Source organism: Schistocerca piceifrons, chromosome X (genome assembly GCF_021461385.2).
Source record: "Schistocerca piceifrons isolate TAMUIC-IGC-003096 chromosome X, iqSchPice1.1, whole genome shotgun sequence".
Lineage (NCBI taxonomy): Eukaryota > Metazoa > Arthropoda > Insecta > Orthoptera > Acrididae > Schistocerca > Schistocerca piceifrons.
Window position 1 is genome coordinate 389455692 of NC_060149.1, and position 21499 is coordinate 389477190.

General features: G+C 41.8%; 1 protein-coding gene across 1 annotated transcript in view; it reads left to right on the plus strand.

Moving 5' to 3' along the window:
- Window positions 1-21499, plus strand: part of LOC124722377 (monocarboxylate transporter 10) — a 447112-nt gene that overhangs the window by 383967 nt on the left and 41646 nt on the right. The window contains exon 5 of the mRNA XM_047247551.1: window positions 19352-19577. Coding sequence (XP_047103507.1) covers window positions 19352-19577 — 226 coding nt within the window. The remainder of the gene's footprint in view (window positions 1-19351; window positions 19578-21499) is intronic.

The window sequence follows — 21499 nt, forward strand, 5'->3', positions numbered from 1 at the left end:
ACGAAGCAGCCGTAGGATATTTCGCCTTTAACACTGTTCTAATTTTTCCGTCGGACCAGGCGGTTTTTCTTCCAAGTCTCATGTCTTTTTCATGTACTCAGACACAGACTTTTTAAAGGAATAATTTCAATTATTGCTAGATAGCATTAGTGTCGTAGATGGAGATGATTTAAAGATCAGCTGAGAGCGCTTTTTTTTGGGACCATTCAGTAACCATGAGGGCATTACCATGTATATCCAATTCAAATGGTAGATGTTACAAGAAAGGTATTGCGTTGAACATCCTGCCAGTGGACATGACTGATAGAGGATCAAAGGTAGTACGGCTACTGTCTGTCAGGCACCGCCAAAACCGCAACTGCAGATTCACATGAGTGAGGCCGACAGCAGCTCAAATGTAAGCAAGCACCTATGAGCCAGTCTTGTTTAGTACGCTGCCTGAGCTCTGTTAAATTTCTCTTAGCTCCTATTTCGATAAAGACCGTGCTTTGGGCACTGACCTTCTGGCTCACATTCTTGGTGTTAATAAAGTGCTCCACTCACCACATCTCGCCTTGGTTCACAAATCACACATTGGTATCAGGTGCAGCCACTTTAGTGATAAATAGTTCTTACGCTATCATATTTACGGTGATGAGTTCATCTCCAATTCCTGTGTTATGGGTCCCAATCTCATGAAACTGTAGGGGCCTGGGTTGATGCCCCTATTGTGTTGGGATGATGAAGTGTGGAATTACGTGGAGACGGCCGCCCGACGCGCTGGGCACTAAGGATACAACTTTAGTAGAACAAGAATCTATTACAGTAAACTTTATCATCGTGTATTCTTCTCTGTGTTAGCTCTCAGGTCGGTGGCAGTGCAGCGCACTGCCTCAGGACTTGCTGACGCTGTTTCAGCTAACTCTGATGGACGTCGCCCTGTGGCACCTAGCTCACGTAATCATGGTTCTGTGTGGCTGGAACGGGCCTTGCTGCCCAGAACACAGACAGTGTTTTTACCGGAGCTCTATTGTAGACATCGAAGCAGCTCCACTCGGTGTGGAGATGAACCACAGCATAGCTCTTCCACCGAGGAAGGGATGTAGATGATTGCTTACAGGTGTTAGGGCAGTAGCGGTTGGCTTGCCTCCCAAATATTGTGACAGTTGGACAGTGTGACAAACATGAGAAAACACTATCAGTTCGGCGTAGCAAGCCAGGGGCAGGTCTCCAAATCTTCTCACCAGTAACTGCGAGCTCCGCAGCTCACAAGGACCATGTATGGCAGACCAAAGAGGTAGCAGTCTCTAAAGCGGAAGTCATCTTGGTGTCTGGTAGCAGCACATCACAGGTTCAGCCTTGTAGCTGGTGTATTCCAAGGTAAAGATCGCTCAAGGCTCAATCTACTTTTCTGGGCTCATTAGTGATCTTCATCATACCTTTATTTTGCAAGAATGGCTGTCAGGGATTCAGCTCGTTACCTTTCCGGCCAATCGGTAGGCTCATATGGGTTCTTATGAAACTTTTACTCTCTCTTACGAAATTTAGCTGTGGTGTTAGAATGATGTGATGTCTTCTTCGCGATGAAGTCATGTTGCTGAGTTTACAATTCAAGCTTCTTGCTCGTGTGAGGTGAGGCAACATTATCCTATTTTTTTCTACTCTCCTCAGTGTTGGTGTTCTGCCTGTTCGCCATTTTGATTGCGACACGGTGCACAGGTCTGGCTTGCCTTGGCTTGAAGGTGGCTGGAGAGAACTTTGAGAAAATTCTACATTTGCCCATAATACATTTCTGCTGTGTAACATTCCCATCTTCATTTAAATATTCGTCCCGAATTTTTCTTAGCTTACCTCTGAAACAATCTCATGAAATGCAAGCTCCACAGGCAACATTTCCACTACCTTGGTAGCCTATTGCTGCTATGTAGCACTTGACAGGTATTTGATGGATTGGAGATTGACATGGATGAGTGGTTTTACGCTCAAGCAAAGGTAGAATGAGTAAACTGTTGGCAGAACGGTGGCAACGCTGGTAGTGGTAATGTTTATGGGCGTGATGTTATTCTGTTTTTTATATCTATAGTTCTAAATATGCTGGAACATTTGAACATTTGTTCTGCCAAAATTCTTTCTTACTTGGCTATCATATGTCGGGTTTTAAGGTGTTGTTGAAGAATGGTAGGTTCTGTGTGTTAATCACTTTGCCAACACGGCGTGGGTTACGAGAACTTGATCATGCTCTTACCCGTGAACGCGACTCAAATTCCATAGCCGTTTTTCGTCTATGGACTGCGCACGACGTCTTTACACCGAAACGGTGGCCTTTGTTAAGTACAGGTCTAAGCAACTGCTATCTTTCTTAGTTTAGCAAACTGTTGTATAGGAGGCATCATGCTTTTACAGCCTCTTTGTCTGTTAATTTGAGCCGATTTTCTGCAGTATGACAATCATTTTTATTTCTTCTGTTGTACTTATGAATATCTCTCTTTAATGGTGCAGCATTGTTACTTTTTACATAAGTATTTATTTCATATACATATAGAGATGCTACTATTAATACATTTAGTTTCCAGAATTTATTTCTGCAGGAATCTCTAGGAGATAATTTTGTTATGCACCTTACAGCCTTCTTTTGTAGCCTTAGCTCGCACTGTATGTGCATATTTTCAGAATTTCCCCAGACTAGGATACCACATGAAATTTGTGGATGAGTTAGCCCATAGTACGTTGTTAGCGTTGTTAGTGTGTTTATTGTCCTTGACATTTTTCTCATGAGAAATATATTTAAGGCAGCTTATGACAAATATTATTTATATGATGTTAGGTACCCATCCACTGTCACGCCCAGGAATTTATTAATTTCTGTCTCTTTTAGCGTTGTTAGTATGTTTATTGTCCTTGACATTTTTCTCATGAGAAATATATTTAAGGCAGCTTATGACAAATATTATTTATATGATGTTAGGTACCCATCCACTGTCACGCCCAGGAATTTATTAATTTCTGTCTCTTTTAGGTCCAAGTCTCCAAACTGACATTAATGTTGTTGAAGTTATGTGTTTTCTTTGCATTTATTTGCATATATTTGTGTTTTTTACATTCATAAAACGATTATTTCCTTTGAAATAATAGTTTCCATTTTCCATATTTAGAGAAGCTTGCTTCTGTAAGTCGTCCATTGAAACATTGATTATAACAAATGAAGTGTTATCTGCATACATGACAGTATTTCCACTTACTATTTTGGGCACATCATTAAGATATAAAATAGAAAGCAGTAGGCCAAGCACTGATCACTGAGACACTCAAAATTTAACAAATTCAGTATTCGAATAGACATCTGTAATAATACTGTTCAGAATTTTTTGTATTTCTACACACTGTTCTCCATTTTCTACCAATGATTTGATAATATAGGCTGCATTCCCCCTTAAACCGTAACACTGAAGCTTTTCTAATAATATGCTGTAGATTGTACAAGCAGAGGCTTTTGAAAGGTCTAGAAACATACAAAAAACTTTCTTTTGTTGGTCTAGTGCCTTAGTTACACATGCTATAAACTCAGCTATTGCTGCATTTGTGGATCTACTCTTCCTAAACCCATGCTGTACATAAAAGTATTACATTTTTCTATAAAATTTATACTTCTGTCTTTAATTACACTTTCTGTTATTTTAGATAAGACATGTGTAATAGCCATTGGTCGGTAATTTCCCGGATCTTCCTCGCTGTCTCCTTTGAAAATAAGAGTTACTGCACTCTTTAAGGGTGGTAGGCGGAAGACGAAATTTTGTTCCTGCTGTACAGTTGCGTATGTAGAATCATTGATTCGAAATGTCGTTGTACACCTTACCCCTGATGGGGAGGTCGCCGAAAGAACTTTAGCTAAATCTGATCCTAGTCTTGGTGAAGTACTTCAGACTGTTAAATTTTTCCAAGTTGCTTCTGAAGTCCAGCAAGATTTTACAAATGCCACTCAGGTTTCCCAAGTTTTTAGTCACCGTTGCTAGCATAGGTCAACTGATGGTTCCGACTCATCACCTTTTATTTCTGCCCCTAAGTTTCACCTGAGTCCACAGGTATCAGGATTGCTAGCGTCTCGTGAGATGCTTAAGTATGTTAGTTACATGTTGCATAGATCATTTAAATGATTCTTTTATCTAAATGATGTGTAACGAGTCAGTTTACAGGCTACAAGTTTTTAAGTAGAAATTCGTGAGTGGAATAGGAGTTGTCCAGGAGAAATGATTTTAAATTAGCCGAATGACTTGCTTTTTTATTTGTCAGACATTTTAGGTTACTGAACAAATGATCAAACATCTTTGTTGCTGCATATTGAAATCCTTTTTGATCCTCTGACAGCTTTAATAATGGGTATAAAGATAAAGTTTTCCTCTAGTGTTGTAGGTATGGACATCACTGGTCTTCTTTAATTCCGATGGATTATTTATGACGAATTTCATTAGCGAGTACATGTATCGTGACGAAGCATTTAAAATGTCTGGCTCCTTGGAGAGGTACCTGCATGTCGTCCGTGGGTGAATATCACATACTGTTCTTAATGCTCGTTTCGCACAATTGATGCTTTCCTTCTGAGTCATGGGTTATTCCAGAAAATTATCAAATAAGGCATTACTGAGTGGAGGTACGCAAAATATGTCTGGAGGTTGATTCGGTTTTTTCCAAGATTAGCAACTCTACGAACAGCAAAAGTAGCTGAACTTAATTGTTTGAGAAGCTCTGTAATATGTTTTTTCCAGTTCAAATTTTCATCAATATGTACACCCAAATGTTTTGAGCCTTCTTCTCTATTTACTGTCTCCAACTTATGTACTACGTCAGTTGTTGATATGACTCTGTTTGTTGAACAGAGCTGTATATATTGTTTTTTCCAAAATTTAGGGAGTCAATTTTCTGAGAACCACTTTATAACTCCTTCAAAAATATCATTTCCCATCTCTTCTGTTGCTTTCTCTGTAATGAGATTTACTATAATACTAATATAATCTGCAAAAAGTACCAATTCTACGTTTAGAATATTAAGTGGAATGTCATACACATATACAAAGGATAGGAGTGGACGTGAAATTGAATTCTGTGGTGCTCTCGTTGCGATTTCTCCCTAGTAACTAAAATTTTCTACCTTTCCAACTTCGTCTGAATTATTCAGCACCACCTTCTGCATTCTGTTTGTTAAGTATGACTCAAACCAGGAGTGTGTAAAGACATGAGTTGCATAAAACATGAGTTTTTCCAAGAGAGTAACATGAGCTACAAGGTCAAATGCCTTGGAAAGATCATAAAAAAGACCAGCTGGTAATATATTATTATTTAAGACTTGTGGTATTGGATGAGTTAATGTATAAATAGTGTAATACATTCGCAAATTGCGAATACGATTGTACAATGGCTATCCATATGTCCTGATGTCTACGGCCCACAGTGCTCTCGTGCAAATAGTATGATGCCCGCACAGCGAGAGAGATTGTTTTGTTCTTGAGATTGCCTTGCTTTTGCATGAAATACAGTAGGGTAGCATCTGTATTTTAAAGTGCCTCTGAAGTTTAATGCTCTGTTCCTTCGGACATGCATGCCCTTTGCATGCGAGCACTATGGGCCGTAGGCACTAGGACGTATGGAAGTTTGTATCGGTCCTGGAGGCGTAGTCCGATGGTCAAGACGTTTAAGGCGACCGCTCGCTTAAAGCAGGAAATCGGGGTTCGATTCCTGGTCCGGTACAAATTCTCATATGTTAATAGTAAATTATAAACCCATTGTACAATAGTATTCGCAATTTGCGAATACATTTCGTAATTTAATACAGCTGCCAATCGTTAGCATTGCATCGAACTGTGCAGACGCTGTAAAATAAAGACACTGTTCTACTGTAATATATAATAGCATTCGCAGTCGAACAACCCTTCTGGAATCCAACCTGTGAGGTGATAAGTAAAGTTTTTTCCACTTGATTGTGAGACTATTCTTGAGTGCATTCCTTTTTCGAACATTTTGGTAAAAGACGTCAGTAAGAAAACTGGACGATCATCGGTTAAGTCTGTCTTGTCACGTTTTTTAAGAAGTGATCTAACAACTGGATATTTTAACCTGTCTGGAAAAATTCTCTGTGGCACTGATGCATTACATGTATCAGCAAAGACATAACTTATTAAGTTGGAACACCTTTTCAGAATTGTGTCTGAAATTCCATCAACCCAACAAGAGCATTTATTTTTTTAAATTTTCATAATTGTTTTAACTTCCGTGAAGGATATTTGTGCTACTTCTAGTTGCTTGAAGTTTTGTGGAATGACTTTTTAATATATTCTCTTGCTTCTTTAGCTGAGACTTTTAATTCTAATTTTGATGCTACATTTAAAAAAATGATTGTTAAAACTACTTACAATTTCTGAACCATCAATCACAACATTGTCATTTAATTTAATTGTTATGATATCTTGTACACTAACTAGCTGTCCTGTCTCTCGTTTGACAATGTTCCATATAGTGTTAATCTGTATTATTTATTTCTGTCAGGATGCGCGTACTCCTGGATATTTTAATGACTTTTCTTAAAATACTACAGCATTTTTGTGCTATGCAAGTAATGTCGGGTGTACTCTGACCTTCATATAAACTTCACTTTTCCTTTTACATGACATTTTAATTCCCTTGGTTATCCACGGTTTACTTGTTTTCTAAATGGATCTTCTGGGTAATATATATATTTTTTTTTTTTTTTTTTTTTTTTTTTAGGGAAGCAACTTTCAAATACTGAGCCAAATTTACTTTGAAATAAATATGAATCTGACTTTAGCATCTCTTTCTATATACAGGCTGAGTCACGTAAGACGTAACGCCCCTTTTTATTTTGTGAACAGTTACAGTATCGAAACGAGGTTTGTGGGGCACGTGATGTTTCGTATGGATAATGTTCTGAACTCTGGTATCAACCGAGATATTGAAACAAGTATTTTTTTAATGGGACCGCGTACTTTTCATAGTTGCATTCAGTAGTTCTTGGACAGAGAATTACTGTGATACAGTACTTCATAATATGACGTTGAAACCTTTCACAAAAAGGATCCGAGAAATGTTCTAAAATTTAAAATCAATGCGGCTATAGTCGGCTATTGCTGCTGCGTACACACCGCCAAGCAGAGCTCTCATGCCAGGTTCCGGCGTTATATGCAGCAAGATAGACCTACGCTACTGAGATAACACCTCATTTCCTATGCGACATAGATAAAGGGTCAGCTATTCTTTTTGTTTATGGATCTACGGCATATACTATACATCTGGGGCATCAGATGGGGCTTGAGAAAAGTATTTCATATGTGTGAACTTTTCCAGGTTTTTGTGGAAACAACTACAGTTTCATCAAACAGTTTTCCATTTAAACCCTCCTCGTTGCTGTTTACTTTTCAAAGCCAAAACAGAAACGTCTGTCGTTTATAGTACATAATGATAAACAACCCTATTTATGGAAAAAAATGAACTAGTTAATTAACTTTCTTGAAGTCACAAAGATGATAACAATACTAGACCTCCCTTTGCTTGGAGAGGCCGGAATACTTCTTATAGGTAAAACACCTACTGTCGGACAAAGGTGCTATAGATTCTACTGGAAATATGAATTAGACGAAATACACCTTAAATCAACTAAACATTTTATGCAGAAAGACCGACGACATATCACTCATAAAATAAATACTTTTCTCAACGAAACGTGATTTTGCATATTACTTAAGCATGTGCTCAGATCGTTTACCATCGACTACAAGGCACATCTGAAATCACCGTTCGAGAGGTAGATGGCCAGATGAAAGTACACTGGATGATAAGCAGTTGCGTGCTGTGACAATTCGACGGCGTATATCGTCTGGTGTAGTTGGGGCTTCATCATAGACTACATCTTTCAGTGCTTCCCGTAGAAAGAAATCAAGGGGAGACAAATCAAGGGATTTGGTCACTTTACTGAAGCATTCTGTCCCACACAACGGTCAGCAAAGAATATGCGTTGCAACACGGGGAGAGTGAGTTGGACAGCCGTTATGTTGGAACCCCATACACTGTCTCTTATCCAGTGGTACGTCTTCCAGAAGAACTGGTAGAATGTCCGTAGCCCGCCCGGTTAGCCGAGCGGTCTAATGCACGGCTTTTCGGAGCGGGAAGAAGCGCCTGGTCTCAGGTGTCGAGGTCCGGTGAGCCGGCCAATCTGTGGATGGTTTTTAGGCGGTTTTCCATCTGCCTCGCCCGATGCTGGCTGGTTTCCTCTATTCCGGAGGGGTGAAGTGGACTGCGGCAGTCGTCGTGGGCTTGTGGACCACTGCGGCTGCGGCGGGGACGGAGCCTCTCCGTCGTTTCTAAATGGCTCAAATGGCTCTGAGCACTATGGGACTTAACTTCTGAGGTCATCAGTCCCCTAGAACTTACTACTTAAACCTAACTAACCTATGGACATCACATACATCCATGCCCGAGGCAGGATTCAAACCTGCGACCGTAGCGGTCGCGCGGTTCCAGACTGCAGCGCCTAGAACCGCTCGGCCACTCCGGCCTGCCGTCGTTTCTAGGTCCCCGGTTAACATACAACAGGTCCGTAAGAATGTATGCATACGTATCTCCATTTAATACCCCTAGGATGAAATAAGCTCCCACAACGGAATTTCCTATGATCCTGCACCTTACGTTTACGCTCCACGGTCGTTCATGTTGTACGTGACGAAGCCTGTTTGGATTTCCAGCTGCCCAGCAGTGCTTGATGCGTAAATTTACATTGCCGTGGTTCGTAAACGTTACTTTGTCGGCAAGGAGTCCACGTGGGAAAATCATAGTGTCGTCTCCCAGGTGCTGCACAGCAGACCAACAAAATTCTATACGACGTTCGAACTCAAGTCCTCCTAGGATTTTCTGATGTACTGACATATGATAACGGCGGAATTTATGTCGATGCAAGATGCGAATAACACTAGACTAGTTGATCCTACATTCCTTGGCAATGCATCTCGTGCCTCAGTGCGGACTGATAAACGTAGTAGCTAGAACAGCTTCTTCATGTCCTTTGTCAGTTGCAATCTTCGTCCTTGTCTTCTATTTGGCACTGAATCTGCCTGTTTACACTAGTTACCTAATAATTTAGGCAATTGCGTGGCGCGAAGGACAGCGACGATCAGGATACACATCACTGTACAGTCGTACCTTTTCGACTGCATTTCTCCGACATTCTCCGTATAAAAGTAGCGTGTCTAACTTCTCCCCATTGGTGTAGATGTCTGCACGCCACGAATGTTGACGCTGAAACGACTTGCTGATGGACGACACAGTTCCTCCTAGTTCTGCAGTCAGACAAGTAACCAGTCGAAAGACTTGACTCAATGAAGTAGCCAGGCATAAGCTCTTCGCAGAAGAGCTGTGAAACCCAGCTCGCGCTATTCGTCCACGAGACACGGGTTCCCAGGTAGATGCCGTGTTTCTTGACTTCCGCAAGGCGTTCGATACAGTTCCCCACAGTCGTTTAATGAACAAAATAAGAGCATATGGATTATCAGACCAATTGTGTGATTTGATTGAAGAGTTCCTAGATAACAGAATGCAGCATGTCATTCTCAATGGAGAGAAGTCTTCCGAAGTAAGAGTGATTTCAGGTGTGCCACAGGGGAGTGTCGTAGGACCCTTGCTATTCACAATATACATAAATGATCTTGTGGATGACATCGGAAGTTCACTGAGGCTTTTTGCGGATGATGCTGTGGTATATCGAGAGGTTGTAACAATGGAAAATTGTACTGAAATGCAGGAGGATCTGCAGCGAATTGACGCATGGTGCAGGGAATGGCAATTGAATCTCAATGTAGATAAGTGTAATGTGCTGCGAATACACAGAAAGAAAGATCCCTTATCATTTAGCTACAATATAGCAAGTCAGCAACTGGAAGCAGTTAATTCCATAAATTATCTGGGAGTACGCATTAGGAGTGATTTAAAATGGAATGAATCAATAAAGTTGATCGTCGGTAAAGCAGATGCCAGACTGAGATTCATTGGAAGAATCCTAAGGAAATGCAATCCGAAAACAAAGGAAGTAGGTTACAGTACGCTTGTTCGCCCACTGCTTGAATACTGCTCAGCAGTGTGGGATCCGTACCAGATAGGGTTGATAGAAGAGATCGAGAAGATCCAACAGAGAGCAGCGCGCTTCGTTACAGGATCGTTTAGTAATCGCGAAAGCGTTACGGAGATGATAGATAAACTCCAGTGGAAGACTCTGCAGGAGAGACGCTCAGTAGCTCGGTACGGGCTTTTGTTGAAGTTTCGAGGACATACCTTCACCGAGGAGTCAAGCAGTATATTGCTCCCTCCTACGTATATCTCACGAAGAGACCATGAGGATAAAATCAGACAGATTAGAGCCCACACAGAGGCATACCGACAATCCTTCTTTCCACGAACAATACAAGACTGGAATAGAAGGGAGAACCGATAGAGGTATTCAATGTACCCTCCGCCACACACCGTCAGCTGGCTTGCGGAGTGCAGATGTAGTTGAAGTCTGGAAGGTAGGAGACGAGGTACTGGCAGAATTGAAGCTGTGAGGACGGGTCGTGAGTCGTGCTTGGGTAGCTCAGTTGGTAGAGCACTTTCCGGTGAAAGGTAAAGGTCCCGAGTTCGAGTCTCGGTCCGGCACACAGTTTTAATCTGTCAGGAAGTTTCATATCAACGCACACTCCGCTGCAGAGCGAAAATCCCATTCTGGATGCCTCGGAGAGTTTATCTTCCACTAAATGTGTTAAAAAATACAGAATGCAGAAATTGGTAACTAATTTAACTAAACCAAGAGACACAGTTCACCATAATCTACATAAATGACCCCACGCTGCAATGCACCGCTAGATTTGGTCGTCCTGTATAGCAGGCGAGGCGTTCTTCCAGGAAAGCCCACTTCCTCCACCACAACCGCTGCCGGCTCTTCATTTTACAGACAGACTGGACCACAAATCAGTCTGTTAAATCTAAATGTCTTATGGCATTGTTCGCTGGGATATCCCACGGCGTGGGTTCAGGCACCTGTCAGAAAGGATGTTCTTTTTCCATACACAGTAGCCCCTTTCCTTGCGGGTGTGTGAGTTGTGTCGTACGTGTATCTGCAAAGTGTAAGTGAATGTTATGAATGTGTGTATAGTGTGGTGTAATGTTTGTGTTGTTAGATGATGATTATGATGACGATGACGACGAGAGAAGAGCAAGGGTGGAAACTAGCTCCGGCACACATCCTACTCCTCTCGTGGAGCACCAAGAGGGCTGCTGAGGTAATCGGACATGTCCAACGGACTTGTCACCATCAAAAATGTCACGTGCCTTCATTTCGTGAGACACTGCCTAGAGGTTTGAAATTTGACCCAGTGAACCTGGTAGTACACACTGATTGTTAAGTTTCCTTTTCAGACGTACTGGGAGCTTAGTTTTGAAAATCCTTATCACTTTCTCAAAAGCACTCTGGCTCAGTTTTATTCTTCCACTTATTTCTTTTTCTGTCAGTCCAGTCATCAACGGGTTATGTGTCTTCGTTATCAATTTTCGATAAGCTAATTCTACAATATTTTTCTGCCATAATAATTGGTTTTCATGGCTACATTTACTTGCTCTATTAAGTTCTTCCATTAGTCGTTGAAGTATATTTGTAGTACTCGGAAAAAGCAAATAATAGGAGTTTCAGATATGTTTCGTTAACACATTTTCCTTCAACGTTCTTCCATTCTATAGATTTGCAAAACATCCTCTACAGCTGCTGAGAATATTTTTGGCAATATAGAATCTTTTTTTTTCAAACACCTGCTTCAATAGTGTGTGTGTCACAACCCTGATGAATTCAAGTGAAAATTATGGCAGAAAAGAATATGATTTTCGCTGCACTAAGATAGGCTGAATTAATCCCTTGCTTTTCCCGAGGTTTTGGTATAATTTGCTCACAAACTCCTGCACGAATCCTCACCAGGGAGCCAAGAGCGGAGGAAGCGAACTCCGTCCACCACCTCCCAGGACACGGGCAGTCAAGAGGACAGAGGCGATGCGGGGGAACCAGTCGCATTTTCGTCACAAAGGTGTTCACTTCGTCTGACACGGCACGGCACCACCAATCAGTTCGTACACAGAGGTTCTGTACTGTGGTCCCAGCAACTGGACATAAAACAGTAGTCGGCCGAAGTCGACCGACTTCTGCCGATCCAGAAATACAGAGCCCTGGTTCTGGACTCCGTGAAGAAATAGTACACTGATGTGCAAACCTTATGAAAGAAACAAACTTTCGCATGTGTCACTGCCAAGTAATATAGCTCGAAGAAACTTGGGCTATACATAGAAAGAAGTGCCACATTATACTACAGAAAGCAACTGAAAGAAATACGCACTGAGACAAAGAGAAATGATACTTTCATTCAAAGACATTAATTACCCTGAAATAATTTCGATTCATTATGATCCCCTGGATATTATAGAATTCGGACATGCTTCCTAATAGGCCTGTGCAACGTGCCCCCATGCTCAACACAAGGTTTCTAAGGAATTACGTGGCATGGCGTTCCATTCCTCCATTCGCGGTTGACAGCTGCTGGATAGTCGTTGGAGCATGTGGACGTTCTGCTAGTACGTCTCCCCCCCCCCCCCCCCCCCCAACGCATTCCAGAAGTGTTTGACAGGATTTAAGTAGGGGGAATGAGCAAGCCAGTCCGTACGCAGAATTTCCTCTCGTTCCGAAAGCTCCTCCACCTGTGGTGTTCGATGCTGCACCTATGCACTCCTGGAAAGCAGTACAGTGTCGCAATAACTTTGACCTGTGAGTGTACCGTGTTCAAAGATTTGGAGATCAAAATGCCCATGCAACATTATGACTCCCCACACACTAACACTTGTACCGTGAAAAAGATCCTGTTCGACACTGCTGCACGCTCTCTCCTCCATAAGGCGAGAGGTGGAAAAATGTAATGCAACCAGGAACAGGATATGTGGCGACTGGATTGGCATGACCGTTCTCATCACGCCTCACCCTTGTTAAGTAGCACCGGCACGTGTGGGATGCACTGACTGGGAGACGTTGCAGCACGTCCACATGCACCAACTACCCTCCAGCAGTTGTCAACCGCTCTCATAGAGGAATGGAAAGCACTACCACAAGATCTCCTTACCAACCTTGTGTCCAGCATGGGAGCACGTTTCAGAGCATAGACTACCGTCCGTGGTGATCACACATCTTATTAAGAACCACATCCACCGGCGTCCATAATGAATCGCGATGACTGTAGTCTAATAATTGTCTTTGAATAAAAGTGTCATTTCTATTCGTCTCACTGCGTATTTCTTCCAGTTGCCTTCTGTACTACACTGTAGCAGTTCTCAGCTTGTATGGCCCAAGATACTTCGAGTTATGTTACTTGGCAATGAAACATCATCCGAAAATTATTTCCTTACGTAAGTTTTGCACACCAGTACACATCAAAAAAAGTTTTGCATCACCCCGGTTCCCAGAACTCTTGAAGATAGACGTTGACTGTGGATATTGTATCACAGACACAGTCCCTTTGACTGTTCAGAGATGTCACTAAACCCGCCCAAAGATGTAAACAACCATGCATGAGCAGCGCCTATTAGACGGAGGGCGTCCGACAGCCGATCAGTTCCAGCCATTCCACCAGAAAGGAGGTACACACATCGTGTTGTCTGCCTAGACGGTCAATACCGCGATTCGATCGCGTCCGCATTGTTACTCTCAACAAGGGAAGTGAACCAAAGCGATGTTGTCGGACATGGAGGAGATGCAGAGAGACAGGAACTGTCGATGACATGCCTCGCTCAGACCGCCCAAGGGTATATTACTGCAGTGGATGACAGCCACCTACGGATTATGGCTCGGAGGAACCCTGACAGCAACGCCACCGTGTTGAATAATGCTTTACGTGCAGCCACAGGACGTCGTGTTACGACTTAAACTGTGCGCAGTAGGCTGCATGGTGCGCAACTTCACTCCCGACGTTCATGGCGAGGTCCAGCTTTGCAACCACGACACTATGCAGCGCCATACAACAACATGCTGAATGGACCGCTCAGGATTGGCATCAATTTCTCTTCTCCGATGACTGTTGCACATCCCTACAATCAGACAATCGTCGGAGACGTGTTTGGAGGCAACCCGTTCAGGCTGAACACCTTAGACACACTGTCCAGCGAGTGTAGCAAGGTGGAGGTTCCCTGCTGTTTTCGGTGGCATTATGTGGGGCCGAAGTACGCCGCTGGTGGTCATTCAAGGCGCCGTAAGGCTGTACGATACGTGAATGCCATCCTCCGACCGATAGTGCAACCATATCGGCAGCATATTGGCGAGGCATTCGCCTTCAAGGACGATAATTCGCGCGGCCATCGTGCACATTTTGTGAATGAATTCCCTTAGGGTTACGATATCGCTCGACTAGAGTGGCCAGCATGTTTTACAGACATGAACCCTATCGAACATGCCTGGTATAGATTGAAAAGGGGTGCTTATGAACGATGTGACCCGCCAACCACTCTGAGGGATCTACGCCGAATCGCCGTTGAGGACCAACAGTGCCTTGATGAACTTGTGGATAGTATGCCACGACGAATACAGGCACGCTCGGCTCCCTCCCGTCGGAGATTCGAGTCCTCCCTCGGGCATGGGTGTGTGTGTTGTCCTTAGTACAAATTAGATTAAGTAGTGCGTAAGCCTAGGGACCGATGACCTCAGCAGTTTGGTCCCATAGGCCTTACCACAAATTTCCAATTTTCCGAATACAGCCGTGCATCTATCCAAGGGGAGTGCTACTGGTTATTAGAGGTACAGGTGTGTATAGCAATCTGGAACACTACCTGTGAAGGTCTCGCTGTATGGTGGTACAACATGCAATACATGCAATAAATGAGCAGTAAAAAGGGCGGAAATGATGTTTATGTTGATCTCTATTCCAATTGTCTGTACAGGTTCCGGAACTCTCGGAACCGAGGTGATGCAAAACTTTTTTTGATGTGTGTACTTCGCTGAATCTGAGAGAAAAACTTTCTTTCAAGTCTTGAATTCGAGACGTCTGATAATTCACGGTGGTTTCTTCGTTTTACAAAGCCACAGAAACCACACACACGAGTTGAGCCAACACATTATGACCACCTGTTTAACAGCGTATTGTTCCACTTTCCAAACACAGTAAAACGGAGATTCTGCTGGTCATGAATTCTACAAGTCCTTCACGGGATTCCAGAAGTATGTGGCACCAGATATCTACACACACGTCAAGCAATTCCCGCAAATTACGGGATGATGGTTTACGGGCACGCATCTGGCTCTCGATATGTCTTTCAGAGGGTACAGATCAGGCACATTTGCTGGCCAACAGATCAATGTGAGTTCACGACAATAATGCCCCTTATATCACCATAGCCCGATTCTGACTTTGCGACACAGACTGTTATCGTGCTGGAAGATGTCACCGCCGTAGGGGGAGACTTCAAACATGAAGCGATGCAGGGGGTCCGCAATAATGTTCATGTAGTTCATTGCTGTCATGATGCCTTCGATTACCATCACAGGTCCCATGGAAGATCAACTCAGTGTACCCCGTAGCATAATTCTGCCCTCACCAGCCTGCATCTGTGGCGCAGTGCTTGTTCCGTACAGCTATTTGTCTGGATGACGGCGTGTAAGGACCAAGCATCGACGTAGTGTAACAAGAAATGCGATTGACTCGACAGGCCACAGGTTTCTATTGATCCACGGTGAAACCTCAGTGATCCTGTGCCCTCTGCAATAATAAATGACGAAGTCGTTGGGTCAGCACAGGAATACGTGGGAGTCGTGTGATGTGGAGCTCCATTTCAACAATGGCTTCTGAATGGTGTGCTCGGAAACACTTCTGCCTGCACCAGCGTTTTACTCTGTCGTCAGATTTGCTACAGATCACTGCCTATCCTGGATTACAGTTTGGGATCTTCCGACCTCTGTGTTTTGTGATGAGACATGGTTGTCCAGTACCATGCGCCCCGCCTGTTATTTCACCATCCTTCAACCACTTTCCATGGGTGCTCACGAGAGTAGTACGCCAACAGGCGACCAGCTTCGCTGTTTCAGAGATTCTCGTTTGCAGCCGCAGGGCCATGACAATGCGCCCTTTGTCAGAAACGCTTATATCAATGGATTCCGCTATTGCCGGCCGTGGTGGCCAAGCGGTTAAAGGCACTACAGTCTGGAACCGCGCGACCGCTACGGTCGCAGGTTCGAATCCTGCCTCGGGCATGGATGTTTGTGATGTCCTTAGGTTAGTTAGGTTTAAGTAGTTCTAAGTTCTAGGGGACTGATGACCTTAGAAGTTAAGTCCCATAGTGCTCGGAGCCATTTGAACCATTTTTTTTTTTTTTTTGATTCCGCTATTATGACTGGCCATTTGTCTCTCTTCTGCTTGTCTTTTCTTCCTGCATCACGTGCCGACAACATCACCATGAGGCTTTCAACTCCGCGGAGGGCAGTGGTCAGAATGTTTTGGCTCATCATAAATCTATTTGTAAAGCCACTTAGTTCCTTTATTTATGGAAATTGGAAATTTGTGCCAAGTCCAATGGGACCAAACTGCTGAGGTCATCGGTCCCTAATCTTACACACTACTTAAATCTAACTTAAACTAACTTACACGAAGGACAACACACACACGCATGCCCGAGGGAGGTCTCGAACCTTCGACGGGAACAGCCACTCGATCCGTGACAAGGCGCCCTAGACCGCGCGGCTCCTTTATTTTTATCTAGATTTATTAAAATATAGTGTTTTTTGTGAAGTTGGTGATAATTTGAGTGAATATGCTGTACGAGTAAAAAGGGCATCGATGAGCTTGTGGCATTTAATGTCTTGTCTGCGTTTTTTCATGTGAAGCATTACTGCGTTTTTCCAGGTTTGAGGAATCGTATTCCTCCGCAGACATTTCAGTTCTTGGCTTCTCTCCTTTTTTCATACTTGGAATGTTTTTACACACATTAACTGGAATTACTTCTGGAATGTCTGTTTTCTTTATTGATCTGTTGAACTGTGCTAATGTACGAAAAATTGGAAGCTTTTCACTTATTCCATGCTATATCCACTAAAAATGACTACCATTTTTTAAAAATAAGCATTGTCTGTCAATTTCGTATTATCGTCTGCATGAGACCGTCATTTCTTTTTAACAACTGTCGTGCTTACATTGTATTTTGATTTCTCTATTCCTGTAAAATCGATTGTTCTTTGCGTAAGCGCCTTTCTAAAATAATTATACCCGCTATCTATGTCAGTATAATATTTATATTCTAACCTGCCTGACCTGTGTATAGTTGTCTTTTTTTGAATAAAGTCCAAAAATCTACAAATACATCTATCTTACCAAGTAAGACTATTATATTCTAACCTCCCTGACCTTTTCTGAATAAAGTCCAAAAATCTACAAGTACATATGTCCTGCCAGGTAAAATTATTTCTTTGTAACTTTGTATTTAGTTTTCCTGAGCATTTTGAGTTTGTGTTGACTTGAAATTGTAAAAAGGTTTAACACCACATCATCCTGTATATTTTCTTCATAGTATGAGAAGATTTTGATTAATTTTTTCAGACCCTTTCGGGCCTTCCCAAGTTAAATTTCAAATTGCTTTCTTTTGGAAGAATGTGTTGACGATGAACATGTTGTATGCTTAGGCTAGCTCTCTTAATACAAGACCTCCATCCACTACATTACCAAAACTAAAATTTTTCGGTGAAGAATAATTCCTTAGTTTTTGTCTACTTTTGCATAAAATCCCTTATTAACATGTTGTAGCGGGATATGCTGTCATTTATTAGCTTCTATAAGTCTTTGTAGAGGCCTTGTAAATGTTCATCAAAGTAACTGCGAACAACTGTGCTTGTTGGGAACATGAAGTCCATGAATGACTGCAAATGGTCTCCAAGTAGCCGAAGATAAACATTTCTAGTCAATGACCGGTTCTGCTGGACCCGAGCACCCTGTCCGTTCCATGTAAACACAGCCAATACCATTATGGAGCCACCACCAGCTTGCACAGTACCTTGTTTACAACTGGAGTACGTGACTTCTTGGGGTCTCCGCCAAACTTGAGCCCTACCATCAGCTCTTACCAACTAAGATCGTGACCCATTTGACCAGGCCACTGTTTTTCAGTAGTTTAGGGTCCAGTCGATATGGTCACGAGCCCTGGAGAGCCGCTGCAGGTGATGTGCTTTTAGCAAAGGCACTCGCGTCGGTCGTCTACTGCCGTAGCGTATTAAAGCCAAATTTCGCCGCTCTATCCCAGCTGATACGTATATCGTACGTCCCACACTGATTTCTGCGGTTATTTCAGGCAGTCTTGCTTGTCTGGTAGCACTGTCAAGTCTACGCCAACGCCGTTGCTCTTGGTCGTTAAGTGAAAGCCGTCGGTCACTGCAATTTCCGTGGTGAGAGATAATGCCTGAAATTTCATATTCTCGGCACACACTTGACGCTGTGGATGTCGGAATAATGAATTTCCTAACGATTTACGAAATGGAATGTCCCTGCCGTTTAGCTCCAAATACCAGTCCGCGTTCAAAGTCTGTTATCCCGTCGTGTGGCCATAATCACCTGAACACAAATGATAGCTCAGCCAAAGCCCTGCCCTTTTATGCCTTGTGTACGCGGTACTGCCGCCATCCGTATATGTGCATGTCGCTATCCCATGAATTTTGTCATCTCACTATATTGTCAGGGTGCAGTAACTTTGACTGTCTGTGTGAAGTATTTTAATTTCAATTTCTGAGCAGCCCACCCTTATTTTCTCCTTAAAACTATCTGCGTGTACTGACAGCTACACAGCATGAACGCCTGGGTTGGACATTACGATCTATCTTTATACGTCTGATTAATCCTCACTAAAATACACCTAAGTGCTCAGTTCTCAGTTCTTAGTAGTGAGACCTTTTGCACTCACGGATATTTTCTTTAAATGTGAGCCCGCTATAAGTGAGAGACCAAGTTAACAGCCATTCATTTCATGTATAAACGTGCTTCCAATATGTACATCACGTTAACGGTTTCAGATGCTTATTGTTACTTGCCACAAGTTGAAATTTATTTATGGATATATACCGCAAATTAATTGTGTTATTTATCAACATATTCGATATCAGAAATTCTTGGATATGCATATTTTCTTACCAAATTCAGTTATGAAACAATTCTCCGCTTTCGAAAGATGCAAATCATTTCGCTGTTGTTAGATGGACTGGAACCTCACGATATTGACTTATACTGCTCAAGGATAATAGAATTTGATCTATCTAATTAGAAAATCTCATCTATTTTTTTCTTTTTTGTTGCAGATATCGTTTGTAGCAATTGGCTGCCTTACCATGCTACTGCCAATAGTAAACAAGTTTGGCATTCTCGTGGTAATAGCGTTGTGCATGGGACTGTTCGACGGGTGTTTCATCAGCCTTCTTGGTCCAATAGCTTTTGAAATATGTGGTCACAAAGGAGCTCCACAAGCAATTGGCTTCTTACTTGGAATGTGCTCAGTGCCATTAACAGTGGGGCCACCAGTCGCAGGTTAGAATCCACTTCAAAACGTTCAATCTATTTCCTACAGACAATATAAGTAGCCAATTTTTTAGCTATTAATGTATACATTCTTTTCTTTAAATTATTCATTAATATGAAAGTAAGTTGACAATGCCGTCAATGTGGAGTAAAGCTGTTTGTATACAATGACTAGGAGATATATCTTGTCTCTCAGTTATTTTCGCAATGTTATAACTAGGTCATATTCTTAGTGTTGGTTATTGCTGAACATGGAATATCTTTGCTACTGCATTTGTGCAAACCAGTTAACACGTCAGAAATATGCATCAAGATTGCTAGATTAAAATGCAGAGCACGGGTTGTATAGGAATAACAACTCTACGACAAGTATGTACTATCTTTCTATAATTAGAACGTAAGTAAAAGCTACTGAGGTTTTATTTCACACCTACTAGTAAGAAAATTGCTAAGTTAAGGAAAATAATTCTAGTAATAAGATCTAATATAAATGACCCATACAGCTACAAATGCAGTCGGTAGCCTACGTAAGGATTTTATTGGAAACATGGTATTCTAGGCGCTTATCATATTTGGAAATCATGTTCAGAGCTGTCGATTTTTGTTTGAGATCAAAATAAAAATCACACTGTCTATTATTTCAACATTCATACACAGTCGATTATTATTTTTTGTCTTTCATAATGTAAACTTCATACAGAATAATCTACGAATGAAATTCATATGTGGAAATTTGAACATATGAATGTTACGAGTTTCATATTATTTTTTAAGCTAATGTTTTTGCTGTTGTAATTTGTATATAATACAGCTATGATATTTTTACTGCTTTTTATACTAGATGGAGTTTTTCATCTGTAAATTATTTTCGTCTGTAAAATATTTTAGGTTACTTAAAAATATGGACTGCATCATATGCCATTATTAAACAGTACCTGCCCTCTATTTGCGTGTCAGAAGGTGGTCATGTCACTAACTTTGCTTTTGGAGGAAGTAATGAAATTTGCATTACTGTGTCACAGTAGCGGAAATTTAATTAAAATGAGCATTTGCTGAGAAGGACACTGCTTTTATGAAAATCTGGCATGGATTCGCTTAAGTATGCGTCCCAATACCCAACGGAGGTAATTTAGACAATCCACTGAAAAATTAATTCAGGATAGCCGGGCGGGGATTTAAACACTTCTACTCCTGAGTCATTATCAAAGGATTCTAGCGCAATCAGTCCTGGAGTACCACTCCAGCATTTGAAGTCCTTATCAAGTAGGCATGATTGCAGACAGCGAACGACGTCTGTTGCCTACTGTCGTATCTGTTGGAATCAAGATGCGCACTTATATGAAAAATAGGAACATAGGATAAAACCCATTCATTGGTAGCTGCGCTCAACAGGTAGTCAATAATGTTACAAACTAAGGCTATTAATTCTACGTTACATAGAACATTTGCAGGATTTCTATTGAAGTTATCAGCAACGAATCAGTTCACAGGCAATGTCTATATGAATTGTTTACATGTGTGGTTGTATGCTGGCCATTTACCAAGTATTAAATACTATACCGACTAAACCAGAACGACAAAAATGAACCTCTATGACGTGCTCTCACTGTTAGTGAAAATTATTTAATTTATCGATAGTAGTAAATATTCAAGTTTACTTACGCAACATACGCTACTACTGAACACTTTTAGTAATATCTCGTAACTGAGGTGCAAAGCCTGTATAAAATTATTAAGTAAGCTGATGTTTCCTTTAATTAGGCTGAAGTTTTAAACCGCGTTTTCGTATTATCTGTAAAGATTGATCATTTTGTAATGGCCTTAGAATTCGAAATAAGATGACTGTGGTAGTCGTGTGGACTTCTGTGTAACATATACAACAAAGTAAAGGAAAAATTACATTACTTAAGACACATATTTACATTTAATAA